This window comes from Saccostrea cucullata, unplaced genomic scaffold (genome assembly GCF_032062105.1).
Source record: "Saccostrea cucullata isolate Sc308-1 unplaced genomic scaffold, CSIRO_AGI_Scuc_v1 ctg10725, whole genome shotgun sequence".
Taxonomy (NCBI): domain Eukaryota; kingdom Metazoa; phylum Mollusca; class Bivalvia; order Ostreida; family Ostreidae; genus Saccostrea; species Saccostrea cuccullata.
The window spans coordinates 266-22,504 of record NW_026924154.1 but is presented as its reverse complement, the minus strand read 5'-3'; the positions used below and the strand labels follow the sequence as shown (position 1 = coordinate 22,504).

Sequence of the window (22,239 nt, the reverse complement as noted above, 5' to 3'; positions counted from 1 at the left end):
AGATTTATGGTACTGTACTTATTTTTATGTATTGTTTTTATTAGACAATCCATTTCAGAATTGATAATCGGTGAAATGCGAGACGTTCCAACCAATTAATTATGGTATCATAATACAAAGTTTTTTGACATTTTTATTTTCATCTACAATATGAGGCTCTATTCTTAAAACTAAAAAATTAAGGGATAAGAAACGTTAACATTTATAAAATTCTTTTTTCTTATTTCGAGAGCCATACTTACATCAAAATAAGCTTAATTTTAAAGATGTGTAAAACCCCATAAAATTTCAACTTTTATACCCAAAGTTCCCATAATAAAAATGGATTTTTAGAAAATTGTATACAAATCTAAAAATAATTTATTTCAACTAACTGATTACCATCAGGGATGGGGTCAATTACTTTCAAAAGAAATTGATTATATTACAGTTACTTTGGATTTTAAATGTAATTGATTACAAGCTGATTACAGCCATTTTTTAAAGTAATCAATTTCATCTGATTACTTTTCCTTAATGTAATCATGATTATTTTACATTACATTATTTTTTTTTAAAAATTGTTTAATTTCGAGGACATTTTCCAATTCTTCTGAAGAACCACTGGTCCAATAGTAATCAAACTTGGTATAGTATCCTTGGGTAAAGGGGAATTTAAATTGTTAAAATGAAGGGCAATTCTCTTCACAAGGGGAGATAATCAAGAAAAGACAAAAATAGGGTAGGGTTATTAAAAAAAATCCTCTTTTCAAGAACCACAGAGCCAGGAAAGCTGAAAAGTATGTGGAAGCATCTTGGGGTATTGTAGATTTTAAATTCTTCAAATCATGACCCCCTGGTGTTGGGCGGGGCTACAATAGGGAATCAAAGTTTTACCTAAAAATAAATATTAAAAATCTTTTAAAAATCTTCTCAAGAAGCACTGGGCCAGAAAAGCTGAAACTTGTGTTAAAGCATCCTAATGTAGTGTACATTCTAAATTGTTCAAATCATGACCCCCGGGGGTAGGGTGGCGCCTCAATAGGGAACCAAATTTATACATTAAAATATATAGATTTTTTCTTTAAATCTTCTTCTCGGAAACTACTGGGTCGGAAAAAGTTAAACCTTTGTTTAAACATCCTGGTGTAGTGCAGATTTTAAATTGTCCAAATTATGACCCCTGGGGTAGGGGTGGTCACAATACAAAAAAACTTGTTTATAACAAAGTCTCTGGGACCTACGAAATTATGTCCACTATATTCGTAATTCGTTATATCTTATAAGGAATTCGTTAAATTTATATACATGTACATGTAGATGGGGATCCAAGCTAACTTCGCTAAATCCATGAATTCGCAATGTCCGTGTTCTAATCGATTTTTACTGTAGGTATTACAAGGGGGCATCTGATAAAGAACAGCATTGTGAAAGCTACTCAGGTGAGCGATGTGGCCCACGGGCCTCATGTTATATTCAATTTAATTTTTGCAAGATAAAAATAGTGTAAATTCACATAAATTTAGGGTATTTCATTTGTTCCTCTTTTTATACAAATATATTATAGATTTTGGGATAATGAAAAAGCTGGTTTGATAGAAAATTGTTAATATTATGATAGAAAATTTTTAATTTGATAGAAAATTTTTAACTAAAAAAAATTAAATTTCAAAAAATATTTCCCAAGAAGTCTTCAATTATTCTTTTCGCAAAGACGTCGCGCACACAATTGGGGCTGATTTTGTAACGTCAAAATATACTTTTCTGACGTTATTGCAGATGTCGTTTAAGCGTAAAAACGTCAAAAATTCACGGCGTAACAAATCAGACTAGACATTCAATTTTTGCTCCTGTTTTCTCTAAAAATGTCTTACTTTTTAATGTTTCTTTAAAAACAAAATTTTATTAATTTGCACATTTTAAAAATAATATTTTATCTGTTAAAAGTTTTCCCAGTAAATAAAGAATACAGCTCACATTGGTGTTATACGCCCGGTTAAATACAAAAATACGCTTATTTGTGTCGTAGTAACAAAACTGACTAGACATCAAAATCGCTCTATTAATCTACCCTACTGCTTGTTTATAATTTTTTAAAGAAACATTTGACTACTTCTTGATTTGCACATTTCATTTATCAACTTAGTTTTACAAAAAGAACCTGTCATATAGTAAAAAATGTTTATCAAAATTTCTATCTTTTCTTGTAACTTGTCAAGATTTCGGCATATTACGGAACGCTTCTTATTTTACGAACAGGTCAGAACAGTCCGTAAATTAGAAATTTATTAATGAATGTTATGTGACATCATCACAGGAAGTTATAGAAGCTTGGTACAAATTATCAGAAAAATCCACATAGCCAAAATGATAAAATGACCAAAAATACTAACACCCGTCGTGTACAGTGTTACAAGTTACGCAATTTCAAACCCCAGTACTACGCGCGACGTCTCAGCACACCAAAACCGTATATTCCTTTTGCAATGTTTTCCATAATTATTATATAAATCAATCCAAACTTTGCTGTCACACTGATATCATATAATTTAATTTGAAATGATGAAGATTCAAAATTAATTTCTGCACTTTAATAAATCAAATTGAATGTGGGAAAAAATACAAAGATACATGGAACCCCCTAACCTTCTCTTAGTTGTTGATAATGTTGACATGGGTATACTAGTATCTGTGCTGCCCCTTTTTATATTGAGTTTTATTGCTTGTTCTGTTTTAATTTTAACTATAATAAGCCCCAAATAGTTTTTTTTAATTACCAAAGCGCTGAGGCAATGACAGCAATAATCATGCAAGCGCTAAGCAATTTGGAGAGTGTGTATGTAAAGGGGGAGGGCATAACAAGTAAAAAAAAATACCTAAAACTTCGACAAAGTTTAACATAAGTCGGATAGGGCAGGCATTCTATACATGTATTTTCAACAGAAAAACATGGAATGGTTCGATCTTACTGCAACGGAAAGTGGATGGGGTGAAGACTGCACTTTAAAACTAAGTTGTTATAATAAATGTGCATGATAACATTGTCAGTAAAAAAACCCCCGAAATATCAATTTTATCAAGCAGAGAAAGAATTTCTACAAACGATTGATCGAGACACTAAAAAATGTTGTACAGTTTATTTAATTTTCTGTTCACAAAATGCATGCTACATGCATATGAAAACAGCGTTTACTTCTTACTGTTTTTGATATTTTGAGATAATCAATCAAGATTTACATAAAATGACGACTGATATAAATTCAGGTACCGAATTTTAATAAAATACGTTGTAACAGGGAAGGGGGTGGAGGCCAAACAGTTGATATTGTTCACTGAAAGGGCACCTCTAATATATTCAGATCGGCATGGTTATTTATTAACGAAATTTTTTGACAATGTGGGAAAAGTTTGAATCAATAAAATGTTATGTTTCTATTTCAAGAGGTTATAACAATATCGTAATAATAACAATGCAACTTAATCAGCAGATTCGGAATGAAGAAATTAAAGCTTACTTAGCTAGCTGCTTATCGATGTTAAAAATGCAAATTGTATTTTGATTTATTTGATTACATCCTCAATTTTTTGTTGATATTTTCCCCAATTATATAATCGGATGCATAAAAAAAATCTCATCTTATTGAATAAAAAAGGGGAAAAAAGAGATAGAAAGAAAAATGGTAATAAAAAATATTTCTTGAGCTAAGTAATCACTGTGTTTAATAATCCTGACCATTTTCTACCTTCTACCATATAATCGGCGTAAAATATAAAGTGAAATCTTGCGCTTTAATGACTGATAAGTAATTCAACAAACCTGTTTGCATAAAGCTTGTTAATGATGGACCTATTTTTTTTCTGAATTAAAACAATCAATGCAAATTGAATTTTACACTTAGCACATAGATAATTCAAATTGTTTTTTTTTTATTTAAAATAAAAACATTAATCATCTCGTGTGTATAAAGCATGATAAACAAAATAAATTAAATATCTAAATTTAAGAAAAAAGACAGATTTATATTAAATGCGCGTGTTTCCTGAAGTTTTTTTTTTTTTTGCATAAATGAATTAATTCAAACTTAAAACCTAGAAACCAATAAAATGCTCCTGAAAAGTTTTGAAAATAAATTATGTGCACATGTCAAAAAGAAATAGCTAAAAATCCAAAATCCGGGACCGTCCGGAGTCGGGAAGACTAGATTTACCGCTTGCCTCTGGGATTCAGCGACTAGGGGACGGTCTAATCGTAGGATGACCCAGTTTTCAGTGGACAGTAAACAATGGATGCTGGTGAAGATCGGTTGTTTCTGGGATTTGATTTTAGCACACAACAAGTAGGTGAATGCATTTTATTATATAGCTGCATTTAAAATGTATGTTACTTGACAAATTATTAGTGTTAAGACAAAAAAAAAAATCTTGACCCCGATCTAAATATAAAAAAATACTGTGAGGCGGATCTCATTCGTAACTACTCGGCCATTTTCCGAAAGAGAAATTTATCGTTCACGGAAATGGCCAAGTAGTTACGAATGAGGCGGATCTAAGAGGAGGTCAAATGGGAAATTCAGTGGCGTATATAACTGTATGCTAATTATGATGATGCTTTTGTATGGTTTTAAGAATATATCCACTTTTCAATTAATGACACAAGAAGGTATATTTTCCTTTTTATACAGATCAAGGCTGAAGCAATAAATGACTCTCTACAACTTGTAAATGAAACAGCAGTCAAGTTTGACTCGGATCTTCCAGAATTCAAGTAAGTAAAAACTAGAATGTTTATATTGATTAACTTTTTATAAATAAGTATTTTTTTCTCTTCCCTGGTTTGTACTTCTATAACTATAAGTGTATCAAACATAATGTTATCTACAGTCAAACATTCTTATTTAGAACTCAAGGAAACTATGGCAATACAACTGTTAAATTGTCAGAAAATTAAGGATAATGAGTTTGAAATTAAAATTTCTAGTGTTAAAATATTTTATAGAGTGTATGGAATATTGTTTTAGAACTCATGGAGGAGTGCACATCCACAACGATAATGTCACAGTTACTGCCCCTACTATCATGTGGGTCAAGGTAAGATTACCTGTCATTTAAAGGGTCTTAAGTTACTGTAGCAGATATGTTTACTTAAAATTAATTTTAGGACCACCACATAGTATACTAATAAAATATTTTCCATAACACTATTGAAAATATTTCCAATGTTCCTGAGATATTTGATAAAGGAAAAATATCTCTTATTTCTGTATTTGGGTAATTTTTTGACATCTAATTATTAAAATATTAGGAACAAGAATTGAGAAATGGTTTAATTTAGTTATTTACATTGTAAGCTTTGTATATATAGTACGAGGGTTGATCCAAAAGTAATGTCACTGTGTCAATATCTTTAATATTTGGCGTCATGTTATCAAATATTATATAACAAAAGATGCACACAAAAAATCTGATCAAAATTGAAAATTTCATTTAAAAATGTTTAATTGAATTAATTTTATAGGCGTTTAGAATATTAAATATAAGAGGTGTCGCCGTGTCACAACTAAATGTCACATTTTAAAGTGTAAATTGTTAGAATGAATAAAGACAAACACATTAAAAAGCATCTGTTAAAGCGTTTAATCGCCCAATATTTTAAAAGACAAAATTTTACGACATTTTCTAGCCTTAAGGTCATATGCAATAGTTTGAACTTTATTGGATTCTTCCCTGGAGTTGAAGAGTTCCACTAAACATGCTAAATGAAGGACATGTGTGCAATACTTTTAATGTCTATGTATGGATTTGCACACCTCTTCTTCAACAATTTTTGATGAAAAAAATCTGTAATTTATGTTTTGTATTTTTTGTACATTTTTCTTTGAGTAATGCAAAATTTTTCACAATTTGATATCTTTTCAAAACCCCTGGTAACGCATGCTGATTTTTTTTGTCTAGGAACATGTAATGGTATCATAAGTTTAAATTTAGAATATCTTGAAAAAATTATCCGTAGGTAAGGTACCTTGCGTATGTCCTTAAGTTGAAAAAAAGATGGCGTCATTTTTTTATCATAAATATTTTTGTTTTAATCAGCTAATATTGAACAAATGAAATGTCGATCTTGAGAAAACTGCTAAAACGAGCTGTAATGTGTTTTGCTTCATAATGGGGAAATCGCCTGTAAAAAAAAGTTAAGATGATTAATCAAAGTCACGGAGGAGAAAATGTAAACAAGATACTTAAGGTAAGTCAATCGTCAGCTTCTTAGAAAAGTTCATGCAGAACCTCTTACTTAAAAAATATTTATTAAAATTTAATTTTTATAAAATATTTATAATCAACAATGTAAATTTTTTTAACATTCATTGAAAAAACTGCTTAAAAATCTACAAAGAAGCAAGATTTATGAGGGACTAATTCCTGTGGTGAAAGGATATTCAGCAGAAATTTCTGCAAATCTGCACATTTATTAAATTCAATGTCTTGAAACTTTAGCCTCACATACTTTTACTCGGAGAATATTTTCCGTTGTGATTTTGCAGGAATATTTAATATAGGTCTTAATTCATATTTTTAGAACAAGTTTTACACCTTCCCTCAATAAACTTTGCCAAGAAATGAAGATATATTAAAGAAGTCAAGATAAAATTTACACCATTTTTTGCCTGAAAATCACATATTTTGACCAATATTTCACAATTAACATCACTGACCCCAACTTTTTCTTTCATTATTTTAAACTACTCGATACTTGTGACTGATCAGCACTTAACTCCTAAAAAGTTTGATGTAAGAAAATGTTTTATTGCCTATTTAGTTTTTTAATACCCCAAATATGTTATTTTTTAGTGCAAAAAGGTCACACAATAATAAACGCGCATTAATTTGCAAGATTTGTTCAATGATAAATATTATTCAAACTATTTTATGTAAAATAAGATTAAATATATTAACGTAGTAACATCTGATGAAATAAAATTAGAGATAAAGTAATAAATCAAAGAGTTAAATCTTAAGTGCGAAAAGGTCAACTTAATTGTACCATAGATCAGTAAGATGCACACTGACCCCCTATTTTCTTTGCGATTTTGAGTCATACTATATGAGTACTTATCCAAAATATACTTCCCAAAAAATCCTTGATTTAAAAATTTGACGAGTGACTTACCTTAATTATAGATTGTTTCTGCGATTTTTAGCGGGTCATGGTTCACTGAATGATAAGCAGAGGACATAAAAACCGAGAAGGGGAGGTCGGGTGGAAACGTTCAGTGGTGTCTGACCTTGTCCAAAAAGAGAAACGGTTAGAGCGATATAAGAAACTTAAAGTTTGTCTTATGGTACTACTCAAAGAATTTTGACCAATGTCTGAATTATGTATAAAGTGAGTGTACAATGGGTACCAAAAATTCTTTTTAAAAGAGAAATATATGTGAATGTGTTCGTTAATCTCAAATATTATTAATGAAACGAAGGGGAAGGGCCTAAGTGTATGACAGCGCGTATCCATCTTCTGACGTTATTTAGTTTCCGCGACTAGCATAATTTCTCTTTGTATATAATTTGATATTTTGAAAAGTATAAATCATTTTCATTTGATTTTTCAGGACTGATTTGTAATAAATGTATCTTCGATCATATCATGTAAAACTTCATTCAACGCATTCCAAAATCAAAACAGAAAATCTTTTTTTCTGTTTTAAGCATTTTGCCCTTAGGTATTGACAAAACTCAATAAATAACACAGTTTACAAGATATTTATTGGTGAATATCAAACGTTTAAAGAACGCAAACCATCGTTTACATAGCTAGATTTTACGGAGTAAATTTCCTCCCAAAAACTATCACTGAAACAGTTTTCACTACCACATTACAATTTGAAAAAGGCAAAAATCTACAGGGTAAATTTCCTCTCAAAAATGACACTGATACGGTTAACATACAGTAGTCAATTCAAAAGCGACTATCCTTGATATAACAAGATTTTACGGAGTAAATTTCCTCCCAAAGAATATCACTGATACAGTATTCACTACAACAAATACAATTTGAAAATAGCAAAAAATCTACAGAGTAAATTTCCTCTCTAAATTCACATTGGTGCATTGTACATTCAGTATTTCAAAGCCAAAGCATATATCGTTTACATAGCTAGATTATACAGAGTAAATTTCCTCCCAAAGAATATCACTGATCGGTGTTCACCACAACAATTACAATTTGAAAATAGCAAAAATCTACAGGGTAAATTTCCTCTCTAAATTAACATTGGTTCATTGCATATTCAGTATTTCATGCCAAAGCAACCATCGTTTACATAGCTAGATTTTACGGAGTAAATTTCCTCCCAAAGAATATCACTGATGCAGTGTTCACCACTACATTTCAAAATAGACAAAAACTCTACAGAGTAAATTTCCTCCCTAAATTCACATTAGTGCATTGTACATTCAGTATTTCAAAGCCAAAGCAACCATCGTTTACATAGATAGCTTGATTTTACGGAGTAAATTTCCTCCCAAAGAATATCACTGATACAGTGTTCACCACTACAAATACAATTTGAAAATAGCAAAAATCTACAGGGTAAATTTCCTCTCTAAATTCACATTGGTTAATTGCACATTCAGTATTTCAAAGCAAAAGAAACCATCGTTTACATAGCTAGATTTTATGGAGTAAATTTAATCCCAAAGAATATCACTGATACGGTGTTCACCACTACATTTCAAAATAGAAAGAACTCTACAGAGTAAATTTCCTCTCAAAATGCACGTTGGTGCATTGTACATTCAGTATTTCAAAGCCAAAGCAACCATCGTTTACACAGCTAGATTTTACGGAGTAAATTTCCTCCCAAAGACTATCACTGATATAGTGTTCACAACTACATTACAATATGAAAATAGCAAAAATCTAGAGAGTAAATTTCCTCTCAAAATGACATTCATACAGTAAACATACAGTAGTCAATTCAAAAGCAAATAGCCTTTATATAACAAAACTTTACGGGGTAAATTTCCTCCCAATGAATTTCACTGATACAGTGTTCACTACTAACATTACAGTTTGGTAATAAAAATCTACAGACTGAGTAAATTTCCTCTCTAAATTCATATTGGTGCAATGTACATTCATTGAAAGCCAACGCAACCATCGTTTACATAGCTTGTAGATTTTACGGAGTAAATTTCCTCCCAAAGAATATCACTCATACAGTGTTTACTACTACAATTAAAATTTGAAATTAGCAAAAAAGTAAGTGTCCTTTCAAAAATGACATTGATACAGTGTATATTGGGTCTTTTAGACAGCTTAACTTTACGGAGTAAATACCCCCCCCCCCCAAAAAAAAAAGTATAGCACTGATACATGTGTACAGCTTTCAATATATCTATAAAACGTTAACATTTTCAAGTTAACAAAATCTACAGAGTAAATTTCCTCTCAAAAATGAGATTGGTGCATCGTACATTCAGTATTTGAAACCGAACCGTATTTGATTTTACACCATGTTTACGGAATAAATTTCCTCCCAAAGAATATCAGTGATACAGTGCTACCTACTAACATTTACAGTTTGAAAATAGAAAAAATCTAAATGGGGTTAATTTCCTCTTTAAATTCACATTGGTTCATTTCACATTCAGCATTTCAAAGCATAAGCAACCATCATTAACATACTAGATTTTACAGTCATTATTCGCAGTAAGAAAATAAACATTATATATAGAAAACAGCAGAACACCAGAGGGTTAATTTCCTCTAAAAATAAATTGATATAATATACCCTTTTTACAGGAAAGAAACATACATGTTACATCTTATTGAAAAAAAGACTTTCGAGGGACATTTTTATCTCAATATACTAATGACATTATTATTTAATCTATAAATAAACAACATATAATCCATACAAACGCATACAGTTTTTGACTGATTTCAAGCCGTATTCAACAAGCGGAGGGGGTTCAATGTTGTTAGCATGTTGACGTCACAAACAATATCTCAAAGTACGTTGAAAATTGTATTGTCCAGTCTATATCCGAGAAGGAAAAAATGGAGAAGGAGGCAAGTTCCTCTCTTGATTATTGTCGAATAATTTGATTCAAACACATCTATCACATTTACTTTCTTTGACCGAAGCTCCACTTCTATGCTTTCCTTATGGCTGATGCCATTGAACACTTGCTAAATGCATTTCCAACACGTCCAAAGGAAATCTGGCCGCCATATTTTGAACAAATCCATAGTTGACCTATTGATAAAATTAGACTCGTAAATCATCTCATATAATTATTTTTAAACTTTCAATTTTTCAAAACCCATGGGCATTTATTTCTTTAGGCATGCCGGATTACATGTTGCGCACCACAGTCGAGCAGTGGTGCCTGCACAATTTTTGTAAAATCGAAAAATAGTCTTTCCGTTGGTTTTTCGTATGGAAATTTCATTCATCTAAAGAACACGTATATATACCCCCAGTCTACACACACATCTAGACAAACTAAGACAAGATAAATTTTATTTGAGGATGATGTCAATTTTTTCATATAAATCCAGATCATATAGTTTTGCATTAAACACGATTTTGAATTCAGATTAGTTCAGACAGTACATTTGCAATTAAAATACTAATTACTAACGCCAAAAGGGGAGTTCAGAGAGGTAAATGATAACATGTACATGCAGGTAGTTTTACTAAAAATAAAATGATCGCTAAAGTGTTGAGCATTTCACACAATAAAGAAAGGAACCACCTTGACCAAGGATCGAAATCCTCATTTAACTGTAGATAAAGATAAAATTCATATGCCAGACACTACCTTAATTACATTTATCGTAACATATACATATATAATTGTAAATATACCTTTATTATTCAATGTTTGGTCTTTGTTTTGTTATTTCTCCATTCATCAGAAAACAGCCACTTTTATATCCAGTCGTCACTTAAACCACTCCTGAAATAATTGCGTTCACTTATTGAAGAGCAGTCTAACTTGGTTTTCTTTCCCTAACTTGCTTCGTGTTCTCTGCGACTTTGAAGTGGATAAGCCACTGGGCAAAATGCAAATATCCGATGGCGCCAATTTCAAAACTGCCTTACACACAAATCATCATGTGGGGTAAATAAAGGGAATCGGAAAAATAAACTGTTTTTACACAGAACTTGAAAACAAATTCATTGTTTTCAAGATAAATGAATGAATTAGCGTCAATAGGTTGTTGTGAGAGAAAATTGAGCTGGTCTGTTTCTTATCATTTCATCATTTTCTTTTCCGGTGCGTGAATCCCCGCTGTTACATTTGTAATCAACCCCTTATATTGGATAGAGCTGCGGCCATATCATAATATTCTGACCTAAATCAAGCTGTAAGTTCACATTTTTTCACCATCAAAATCTAAGCCCGACAAAATCACAGGTCGCCCTATTTACATTTTGTTGATATGTAACATATACTCTGCTGCAATTGCATAAACATTATCCTCTCATGCAGCAGTAACCGAGATTGAGGTTTCAAAGATGTGATAAAAATCATGGACTGTTATTCTTTTTAGTTGATCTATCTACACTAACACCATGAGGTCAAAAACGAGAAAAATAGACTTTAGAAAAAGCTAACGCAAAAGCAATACTGATAAAAATTTTAATTTTAAAAACTCAAATAATGTAAATCATTTAAAATAGAAAAAAATATATATCGCCTTCCTTTTTATATGCCTGTATTTTCTATTCCTAACTGTAATTTATTATTTACGACTTGTATTCGATAATGGTGTATTGGGTGTTATACATCTGATCTTAATTACTAAGACTGTTATTCTTAAATTTTGTAAGCATCTAGATATATTATCTATCAAACCTGAAAGAAATTGTCAATAATGTAAATCCATTGAAGTTTATTCCATTTTACTATTTACATGTTTTACATAATATACTCTACTACTACATGTATCGCATATGCATGTATAATTATTTCATGTGACAGTATATTAATTAATACATTGTTGAAAATGTTTATTTTTCAGGATGTAAGAAAAATATGAACAGTTAACATTTACATGCAAAGAAATCTTGTCCGATTGACGCGCACTGTTTAAGTCAATAAAAGTGTAATTGATGCAAATCACCTATATTCCCCAAACGCTGGCAAGACAGTTTACGGCAGCAGATTTCGATTTCAGGAGGGTGGATCCTAGGTTTTCAGCTTTTTTGATTAAAGAAAAATAAACTTGATACATTCCTCCATTTATTTCTATCAGTGATATTTTTACATTAAAATGAAAATATTAACATAGCCAATCAGATTGTGTCTAGGTATCACGACGGTAAATGTTTTCACAAAAAAATCGTAAAAAAAAGAATCCGGTAATTGTTTACTTGAAAAAAATATTTAGCAGGAGATGTTAAACAGTACCTGTCACACTAGCTGACACATCCTCACACACAAAACGGTACCTACACGGCATTTTCTTTTTCCATTTGCAAACAGGGCTACCTCAAATCCATGCGTTTTTAATGCGTTTATAAACATTCCGAGTGCATCACAGGTAGTAGCCTCCCATGCCCGGAAAAATGGTCCTTTCAAAAACGTTTATTTGTTCATAAAGTACATAAAATTTACTAGACACAGGTACCAAAGTTGTAAAAATGGCTTGGAAGAGAATTAAAAAAACGTCTCAAAAGAAAGGAAAATCAATTTGATATTTATGGACCTATATTTGACTTAGTTCATTTTGATTGGTCAATTACCGGTGTGATACCTCTACCCATTTAGTACTCCTTCTCCCTCTTGTTTAACCAGGTAATGATGCCGACTTCCGGGAATTTCGTACCCTTTTCCCCATAATTCGACGCGCAGTACTTCCAGAATTACCAAGTTCATCGTTCCCGAAGTTAATTTATACTAAGGGAAATAAAATTATATGGAAATACGTAAATAAAAAATTGAAAGACAGCTTATTTCTACTAACGATTTAGTTTACTACAATTAATAATTTTAATTACTTTCTTTTTCTTTAATTTACGTTTTTCAGTATTTGATTAATATGACCCCCCCCGAAAAAAAGAATGGGTGCAAAGGCTTCTTAATAATTAGTTTTGTACTTTTGTTTTAAACCCAATTATTTTGAGACATTAATTGCCTCGCCAAGATCTCTCGGGGAAGTTTCACAGATTAACGTTAATTCGGCTTTTATTGAGTTCGCTCTCCAGATAGAATGCTAAGGTTTTCTTGGCATGTTTCCTTTCTCAGAAAGGATATCTATCTATATTGCTAAAAACAACTTTTAAAAATATATTACAAAAATAAAATAATTAATAAGGAAAAAAGCAAAACTCCTAAAAATTTTGTTCTGGACTTAAAAAATCAAATTTATATGTACATCATTTTTAAAATAAAAAAAAAATGCATTCTTTTAATTAAGCATAATTTTTCTTGATATCTAGGCAATAAAGTGTATTTTTTCATTTAATTGAGTGACTGAAAGTAATGGCGATCGACTTCTGCAGGATGGGCAATGTGATACCTCCATAGACCTAAGGAATACATGCTGAGCACATATTGCTCCTAATCGAGAATTGATGGGTGTAAGATCTGATAACCATATGTACTTAACTGTGTGGGATTGTTTTGCATAACATGGAATAAAGAAAGTAATTTTGTAGACACTATATTTTGAACTAAGATAGAATGTCTTTTTATTTTGGCAACTTCATGTACCTAATAATAGCAATTCTCCCGAACCCTTTCGACAAGACATGTAAGATCTGTTGTCGAAAAGTTTTGCTAAAAACAGTTTTTTCCTTTAATTTCTCGAAAATAATTTAGTCTATCTGTGCATTTTTTAATTATTAAATATTTCAAAGAGAGTAATGCTAAAACACTCGGGAATTCAAAAAATTCGATATCAGCCAGTGTAAAAGAAAAGACAATCTCGGCCTTATCCAAATTCCCCTGTAGTTAAATTCTTTTTTATACATGTATATTTCTTTAAATTTGTAAACATACAAATTATACAGTATTAGTGTTAAAAGTTAAAAAAAAAGGCATGTTTAAATTAAAAAAGAAGAAATAGACAGATTGTGTAACTGTAATATACGCTACATAAAATAATATATATTTCAAATTTTTACTATCATTCTTCACAATTTTTGCAGTCTGACATCCAATAATCTGTAAATAATAAATAACAATAGGATCGAAAGACAATGGCATAAAGAAAGCAAATCATTCATTTACAATATTGGAGTTCTATTGTCAAAAAAAGTTTTTTTTATAAAGCTTATTTTTCTCTTTTTTAATCTCATTGTGTTAGTGTAGATATATCATCGAAAAGGAATAATTGTCCGTGATTTTTTCACATCTTCATGATCTTTGAAACCGCATATTTACAAAAAATGATAAATACTACGACACGAGTAGATAATGTAATTAGTGCACTCGCAGCAGAGTATCATGATAAATATCAACAAATTGTAAATAATAGTATGGCAACTTGTGCTTTTGACAGGCTTAGATTTTGATGGTGAGAAAATGTTGAAATTACAGCTTAATATAGGTCAGATTATTATGACATGGCCGCAGCTCTATCCAATACAAAGGGTTGATAACAAGTGTAACAGCGGGGATTCATACAGCGGAAAAGAAAATGGTGAAATGATGAGAAGCAGACCATCTCAATTTTCTCTCACAACAACCTAATTCATTTATCTTGAAAACAATGGATTTGTTTTTAAGTTCTGTGTTAAAACAGTTTATTTTTCCGTTTCCCGTTTTATATCCTACATAATGATTTGTGTGTATGCCAGTTTTGAAATTGGCGGCATCGGATATTTGCATTCTGCCCAGTGGTTCATCTCCTTCAAAGTCACAGAGAACACGAAGCAAGTTAGGGAAAGAAAACCAAGTAAGACTGTCCAACATTCTGTGAACGCAATTATTTCAGGAGTGGTTTAAGTGACGACTGGATATAAAAGTGACTGTTTTCTGATGAATGGAGAAATATTGAAACCAAAACCAAACATTGAACAATAAAGGTATATTTACAATTATATAATTATGTATATGTTACGATAAGTGTAATTAAGGTAGTGTCTTCAAATGAATTTTACCCTTAACTACAGTTCATGAGGATTTCGATCCTTGGTCAAGGTAGTTTCTTTATTGTGTGAAATGCTAAATAAACATGTGCTTTAGCGATCATTTTATTTGCAGTAAAACTACCTGCATGTACATGTTATCATTTATCTCTCTGAACTCCCCTTTTACAATTCAAGGCGTTAGTAATTAGTGTCTTAATTGCATCATGTGCATATGTCCTGTCTGAACTAATCTGAATGCAAAATCGTGATTAATGCAATAGTTATGACCTGGTTTTATAAGAGAAAATTGACATCATCCTCAAATGAAGTTTATCTTGTCTTAGTTTGTCTAAATGTTCGTGTAGACTTGGGATATGTGTACGTGTTCTTTAGATAAATGAAATTTCCGTACGAAAAACCAACAGAAAGACTATTTTTCGATTTTACAAAAATTGTGCAAGCACCACTGCTCGACTGTGGTGCACAACATGTAATCCGGCATGCCTGAAGAAATAAATGCCCATGGGTTTTGAAAAATTGAAAGTTTAAAAACAATTATATGAGATGATTTACGAGTCTAAAAATTTTATCAATAGGTCAACTATGGATTTATTCAGAATATGGCGGCCAGATTTCTTTAGGACATGTTGGAAATGCTTTCAGCAAGTGTTCATTTGCATAAGCCATAAGGAAAGCATAGAAGTGGAGCTTCGGTCAAAGAAAGAAAATGTGATAGATGTGTTTGAATCAAATTATTCGACAATAATCAAGAGAGGAACTTGCCTCCTTCTCCATTTTTTCCTTCTCAGATATAGACTGGACAATACAATTTTCAACGTACTTTGAGATATTGTTTGTGACGTCAACATGCTACTGCATGCGCATTGAACCCCCTCCGCTCGTTGAATACGGCTTGAAATCAGTCAAAAAAAAACTGTATGCGTTTGTATGGATTATATGTTGTTTATTTATAGATTAAAAAATAATGTATTACAACATTAGTATATTGAGATAAAAATGTCCCTCGAAAGTCTTTTTTTTCAATAAGATGTAATATGTATGTCTTTTTCCTGTAAAAAGTGTATATTGTATCAATTTATTTTTAGAGGAAATTAACCCTCTGATGTTCTCATGTTTTCTATATATAATGTTTATTTTCTTACTGCGAATAATGACTGTAAAATCTAGTATGTTAAAGATGGTTGCTCTGGCATTGAAATACTGAATGTGCAATGAACCAATGTGAATTTAGAGAAAAAAAATACCCTGTAGACTTTTGCTATTTTCAAACTGTAAATGTTAGCAGGTAGCACTGTATCACTGATATGGGAGGAAATTTACTCCGTAAACATGGTCAAATCAAAAAAGCTATGTAAACGATGATTGCTTTGGTTTTCAAATACTGAATGTACAATGCACCAATGTCACTTTTGAGAGGAAATTTACTCTGTAGATTTTGTCAACTTGAAAATGTTAACGTTTTATAGATATGTTGAAAACTGTACATGTGTATCAGTTCTATTCTTTTGGTGGGGGGGGGGGGGGGTATTTACTCCGTAAAGTTCAGCTGTCGAAAGGACCCAATATACACTGTATCAATGTCATGTTTGATAAGACACTTACAGTGTAGATTTTTGCTAATTTCAAATTGTAATTGTAGTAGTAAACACTGTATGAGTTATATTCTTTGGGAGGAAATTTACTCCCTAAAATCTACAAGCTATGTAAACGATGGTTGCGTTGGCTTTCAAATACTGAATGTACATTGCACCAATGTGAATTTAGAGAGGAAATTTACTCTGTAGATTTTTATTACCAAACCGTAATGTTAGTAGTGAACACTGTATCAGTGAAATTCTTTGGGAGGAAATTTACCCTGTAAAGTTTTGTTATATAAATATGATAAAGGCTATTTGCTTTTAAATTGACTACTGTATGTTTACTGTATGAATGTCATTTTGAGAGTAAATTTACTCTCTAGATTTTTGCTATTTTCAAATTGTAATGTAGTTGTGAACACTATATCAGTGATTCTCTTTGGGAGGAAATTTACTCCGTAAAATCTAGCTGTGTAAACGATGGTTGCTTTGGCTTTGAAATACTGAATGTACAATGCACCGACGTGCATTTTGAGAGGAAATTTACTCTGTAGAGTTTTTTTCTATTTTGAAATGTAGTGGTGAACACTGTATCAGTGATATTCTTTGGGAGGAAATTTACTCCGTAAAATCTAGCTATGTAAACGATGGTTTCTTTGGCTTTGAAATACTGAATGTACATTGCACCGACGTGAATTTAGAGAGGAAATTACTCTCTATATTTCTGTTAATAACAAACTGTAATGTTAGTAGTGAACACTGTATCAGTGAAATTCTTTGGGAGGAAATTTACTCCGTAAAGTCTTGTTATATAAAGGCTATTTGCTTTTAAATTGACTAATGTATGTTACTGTATAAATGTCATTTTGAGAGGAAATTTACCCTGTAGATTTTTGCTACTTACAAATTGTAATGTAGTTGTGAACACTATATCAGTGATAGTCTTTGGGAGGAAATTTACTCCGTAAAATCTATCTGTGTAAACGATGGTTGCTTTGGCTTTAAAATACTGAATGTGCTATGAACCAATGTGAATTTAGAGAGGAAATTTACCCTGTAGATTTTTGCTATTTTCAAATTGTAATTGTAGTGGTGAACACTGTATCAGTGATATTCTTTGGGAGGAAATTTACTCCGTAAAATCTAACTATGTGAATGATGGTTGCTTTGGCATTGAAATACTGTACAATTCACCAATGTGAATTTAGTGAGGAAATTTACTCTGTAGATTTTTTGTTATTACCAAACTGCAATGTTAGTAGTTAACACTGCATTAGTGACATTCTTTGGGAGGAAATTTACCCCCTAAAATGTAGCTGTCTATTACATTGTATCATTGTTATTTTGAGAGGAAATTTACCCTGTAGATTTTTTCTTTTTTTCAAACTGTAATGTTAGTAGTGAACACTGTACATGTATCAATGACATTCTTTGGGAGGAAATTTACCCCCTAAAATGTAGCTGTCTATTACACTGTATAAATGTCATTTTTGAGAGGAAATTTACTCTGTAGATTTTTGCCTTCTTCAATTTGTAATGTGGTAGTGAAAACTGTTTCAGTGATAGTCTTTGGGAGGAAATTTACTCCGTAAAATCTAGCTATGTAAACGATGGTTGCTTTGGCTTTGAAATACTGAACGTACAATGCACCAATGTGAATTTAGAGAGGAAATTGACTCTGTAGATTTTTGCAATTTCTAAATTGTAATTGTTGTAGTGAATACTGTATCAGTGATATTCTTTGGGAGGAAATTTACTCCGTAAAATCTTGTTATATCAAGGATAGTCGCTTTTGAATTGACTACTGTATGTTAACTGTATTAGTGTCATTTTTGAGAGGAAATTTACCCTGTAGATTTTTGCCTTTTTCAAATTGTAATTTGGTAAAAACTGTTTCAGTGATAGTTTTGGGAGGAAATTTACTCCGTAAAATCTAGCTATGTGAACTATGGTTTGCGTTCTTTAAACTTTTGATATTCGCACCAATAAATATCTTGTAAACTGTGTTATTTGTTGAGTTTTGTCAATACCTAAGGGCAAAATGCTTAAAACAGAAAAAAAGATTTTCTGTTTTGATTTTGGAATGCGTTATTCGTACATGTCAACTATTGGCAATTTTTATCAAAATTGTGACATTACGTTTGGATCAAACCTCGTAAATACTGTTTCAGGTTCTTAGCTCACCTGAGCTGAAAGCTCAAGTGAGCTTTTCTGATCACATTTTGTCCGTCGTTCGTCTGTCTGTCTGTCTGTCTGTCCGTCTGTAAACTTTTCACATTTTTGACTTCTTCTCAAGAACCGCTGGGCCAATTTCAACCAAACTTGCCACAAAATATTCTTGGGTGAAGGGGATTCAAGTTTGTTCAAATGAAGGGCCACGCCCTCATTCAAGGGGAGATAATTGGGAATTAATGAAAATTTGGTGGTATGTTTTAAAAATCTTCTTCTCAAGAACCACTGTGCCAGGAAAGATGAAACTTATGTGGAAACATCCTCAGGTAGTGTAGATTAAAATTTGTTCAAATCATGACCCCCGGGGGTAGGGCGGGGCCAAAATGGCCGACCAAAGTTTTACATTGAAATATATAGTAAAATTCTTTAAAAATCTTCTTCTCAAGAACCACTGTGCCAGGAAAGATGAAACTTATGTGGAAACATCCTCAAGTAGTGTAGATTCAAGTTTGTTCAAATCGTGACCCCCGGGGGTAGGGCGGGGCCACAATGGCCGACCAAAGTTTTACATAGAAATATATAGTAAAATTCTTTAAAAATCTTCTTCTCAAGAATAGCAAAGCCATAATTGATGATATTTATATGGAAGCATCCTCAGGTAGTGTAGATTCAAGTTTGTTCAAATCATCACCCCCGGGGGTAGGGCAGGGCCAAAATGCCGACCAAAGTTTTACATAGAAATATATAGTAGAATTCTTTAAAAATCTTCTTCTCAAGAATAAAAAAAAACCATAATTGTTCATATTTATATGGAAGCATCCTCAGGTAGTGTAGACTCAAGTTTGTTCAAATCATGACCCCCGGGGGTAGGGCGGGGCCACAATGGCCGACGAAAGTTTTACATAGAAATATAATATAGTAAAATTCTTTAAAAATCTTCTTCTCAAGAATAACAAAGCCATAATTGGTTATGGGACTACTTTTGGATTTAAACTTTTCAATAATAATCCAATTCTACTTTTCCCTAGCCACAGTGCTCAGGTGAGCGATGTGGCCCATGGGCCTCTTGTTATGTTTTTCTCTATGAGTTAATTTATTTTAAAAAGCTTGGAATAGTCACGAAATGTACTGTAAGCTTCCTCAGCACCCTGTCAAATGCCAATCAGCTTACAGTGTTTCCATCCCATGTAAATTCAATTAATTAAATTTTATCAGGACTACTCATGACATCCGTCCACATATAAAAAGGGGGGGGGCATCCTCAGCCCATCGCATGTATTTAAACACCCTTGATAATTTACTTCACATCCTTCTAAATCATAACCAAGTTCCATTTCTCGTTTCAAATATTTCATTTAATAAAGACTTCAATGAAATATAACAAAACAGTCAGTATCTACATCTATATGAGTCTAAGTCCTAGCTTAACATCTCTGGCCTAATAAAATACAGTGGATTGCGGTGTCCGTGTGGTGGAGAAATTATACGCTACTTAATTTGTAATAGTTTACATTATTTTCTCATACCTAAGTCGCTAGTAATTTACAGTCAGTGATGTTGATGACGTAATAAGATCTGATCGTTATAATCGTTGTACCGAAACTGGCGTTCGCTGCTCATATATATAACCTTCTGTAATGGTCACGTGATCACAACAAACCAATGAATAATTGTCCTTTCTGGAGCCTCTCAGAACTACTTTACATACATATTGTATAATACAAAGAAAATAACATCGCTAAAAATGTCTGTTCTACATGTAAGGTAGGAGCTATAAATTCTATTCGATATACATAATAAAATAAGTTCAACAAACAATCTGTAATAAAACGGACACACACAATCCATGGCGTAGTAATACCGAACAATGATGCATGCACATAAGTATTACGCTACACATTCAAGTTCCCATACATTTCGTAAAATAAAACATAATTAAATGACAATACTGCAATAAAATAACATTTAACTATCAATTATAAATATTCGACGACATGGACAGTGTTATTTCGATCTTATCAATTGTAAAACGACAATGTTTATGTCACATGACTATTTTCATCGTAAGAAAGATGGCAGGCGCCCAATTTTCAACACATGTGATAATGCTGAAATAAGTAAGTAAATTCGTTCGTAATATGGTAGATAAAAAAACAGCATTTGTTTACATTACAATGTCGAAGTACAATGTGTATTGCATCAATAATTCAAGTAAACAATAAGATAATGAAATAACATGAACAATAAAACATTTCTAAAAAATTTACAACTGGATGCTAATTTACATCGCTTAAAAACACTTCACCATCAGCCTTTGATTAATATGCAATATTCTAAAGTCCAGCCCCCATACATATAACAATACTAATAAAAATGTTGGCTAAAAGAGTAGAAATGTTTTTTTTTTTTTTGCAACTGTACATGCTGTATATGTTTTATATATTATGCATTTTTTGACAGGCCTTTGACTTGTTACTAGATAAAATGAAGAAGAGTGGTTTTCCCTTTCACAAAGTGGCGTGCATTTCAGGGGCAGGACAGGTGTGACATATCTTCTACATGTACATGTATATTTTATTAAAAAATTGTATCTTGATACTAATTCCTTAATTATTGAAGTTTTGAACAATTTTTGGAATTGATAAAGTTAATTGTCATTGATTTGATAATTACTGAAGAGGGGGAGATAAATAAGAAAAATACGTGTTTGGGTGCAATGCAAAATGTAATGATAAAGCGAAATGTAATAATATAGGGTTATTGCGCTTATATTGATGAATACTGGCACTCGTTGGCTGTACAAATGCACTCGCAAGCTCGTGCATTTGTACAGCCAACTTGTGCCAATATTCACCAATATAAGTGCAATAACTCCTTTATTATATAGCTAAAACATTTCCTCATTATGATTATGATAATTATTCCAACTAAAATTAAACTCAAATTAATGATTTTTTTTAGTATCGGTATTCAAATTAATGCCTGTCCTGTAAGTGTTCAATATCGCATCATTCTGATGTCCCCACCGAGCGTTATGATTTACTTATTTATATTTTAATGGGTCTAATACGTACTAAATTTTTAATAAATAATTTATGTTTGAGTAAATAATAAACACATTTTACCTAGATACCACTTCTTCTCTTTAATTTAACTCTGAGAATTTGACCAGACGACATTTTTTGTTTACAACGGGACGTTCGATATTGAACGCTCGTATTTGGAATGTTTCTGGCATACTCATATATGTAATAAAAATTCAGAGTTCAATGAAATGTCAAGATATTGAACGCTAAAATTCTCTAGATTTTTAGTAGCATTTTATTAGAGACTATTTATTAGCTATATTATAAACCTGGGTTATTACATTTTGCGTCGAAATCAACGCATAATTTAATAACGCA

The 22,239-nt window shown here is 31.7% G+C and overlaps 1 protein-coding gene across 1 annotated transcript; it reads left to right on the top strand.

Moving 5' to 3' along the window:
- Nucleotides 1-4,215: 4,215 nt before the first annotated feature.
- LOC134265869 (xylulose kinase-like) lies at nt 4,216-21,376 on the top strand (the record flags this gene model as incomplete). The annotated part of the gene is made up of 4 exons (XM_062748096.1): nt 4,216-4,316; nt 4,662-4,744; nt 4,998-5,067; nt 21,296-21,376. Coding segments are annotated over exons 1-4 (288 nt in total), but the record flags the coding sequence as incomplete, so codon positions are not given.
- Between the last annotated feature and the right edge of the window lie 863 nt (nt 21,377-22,239).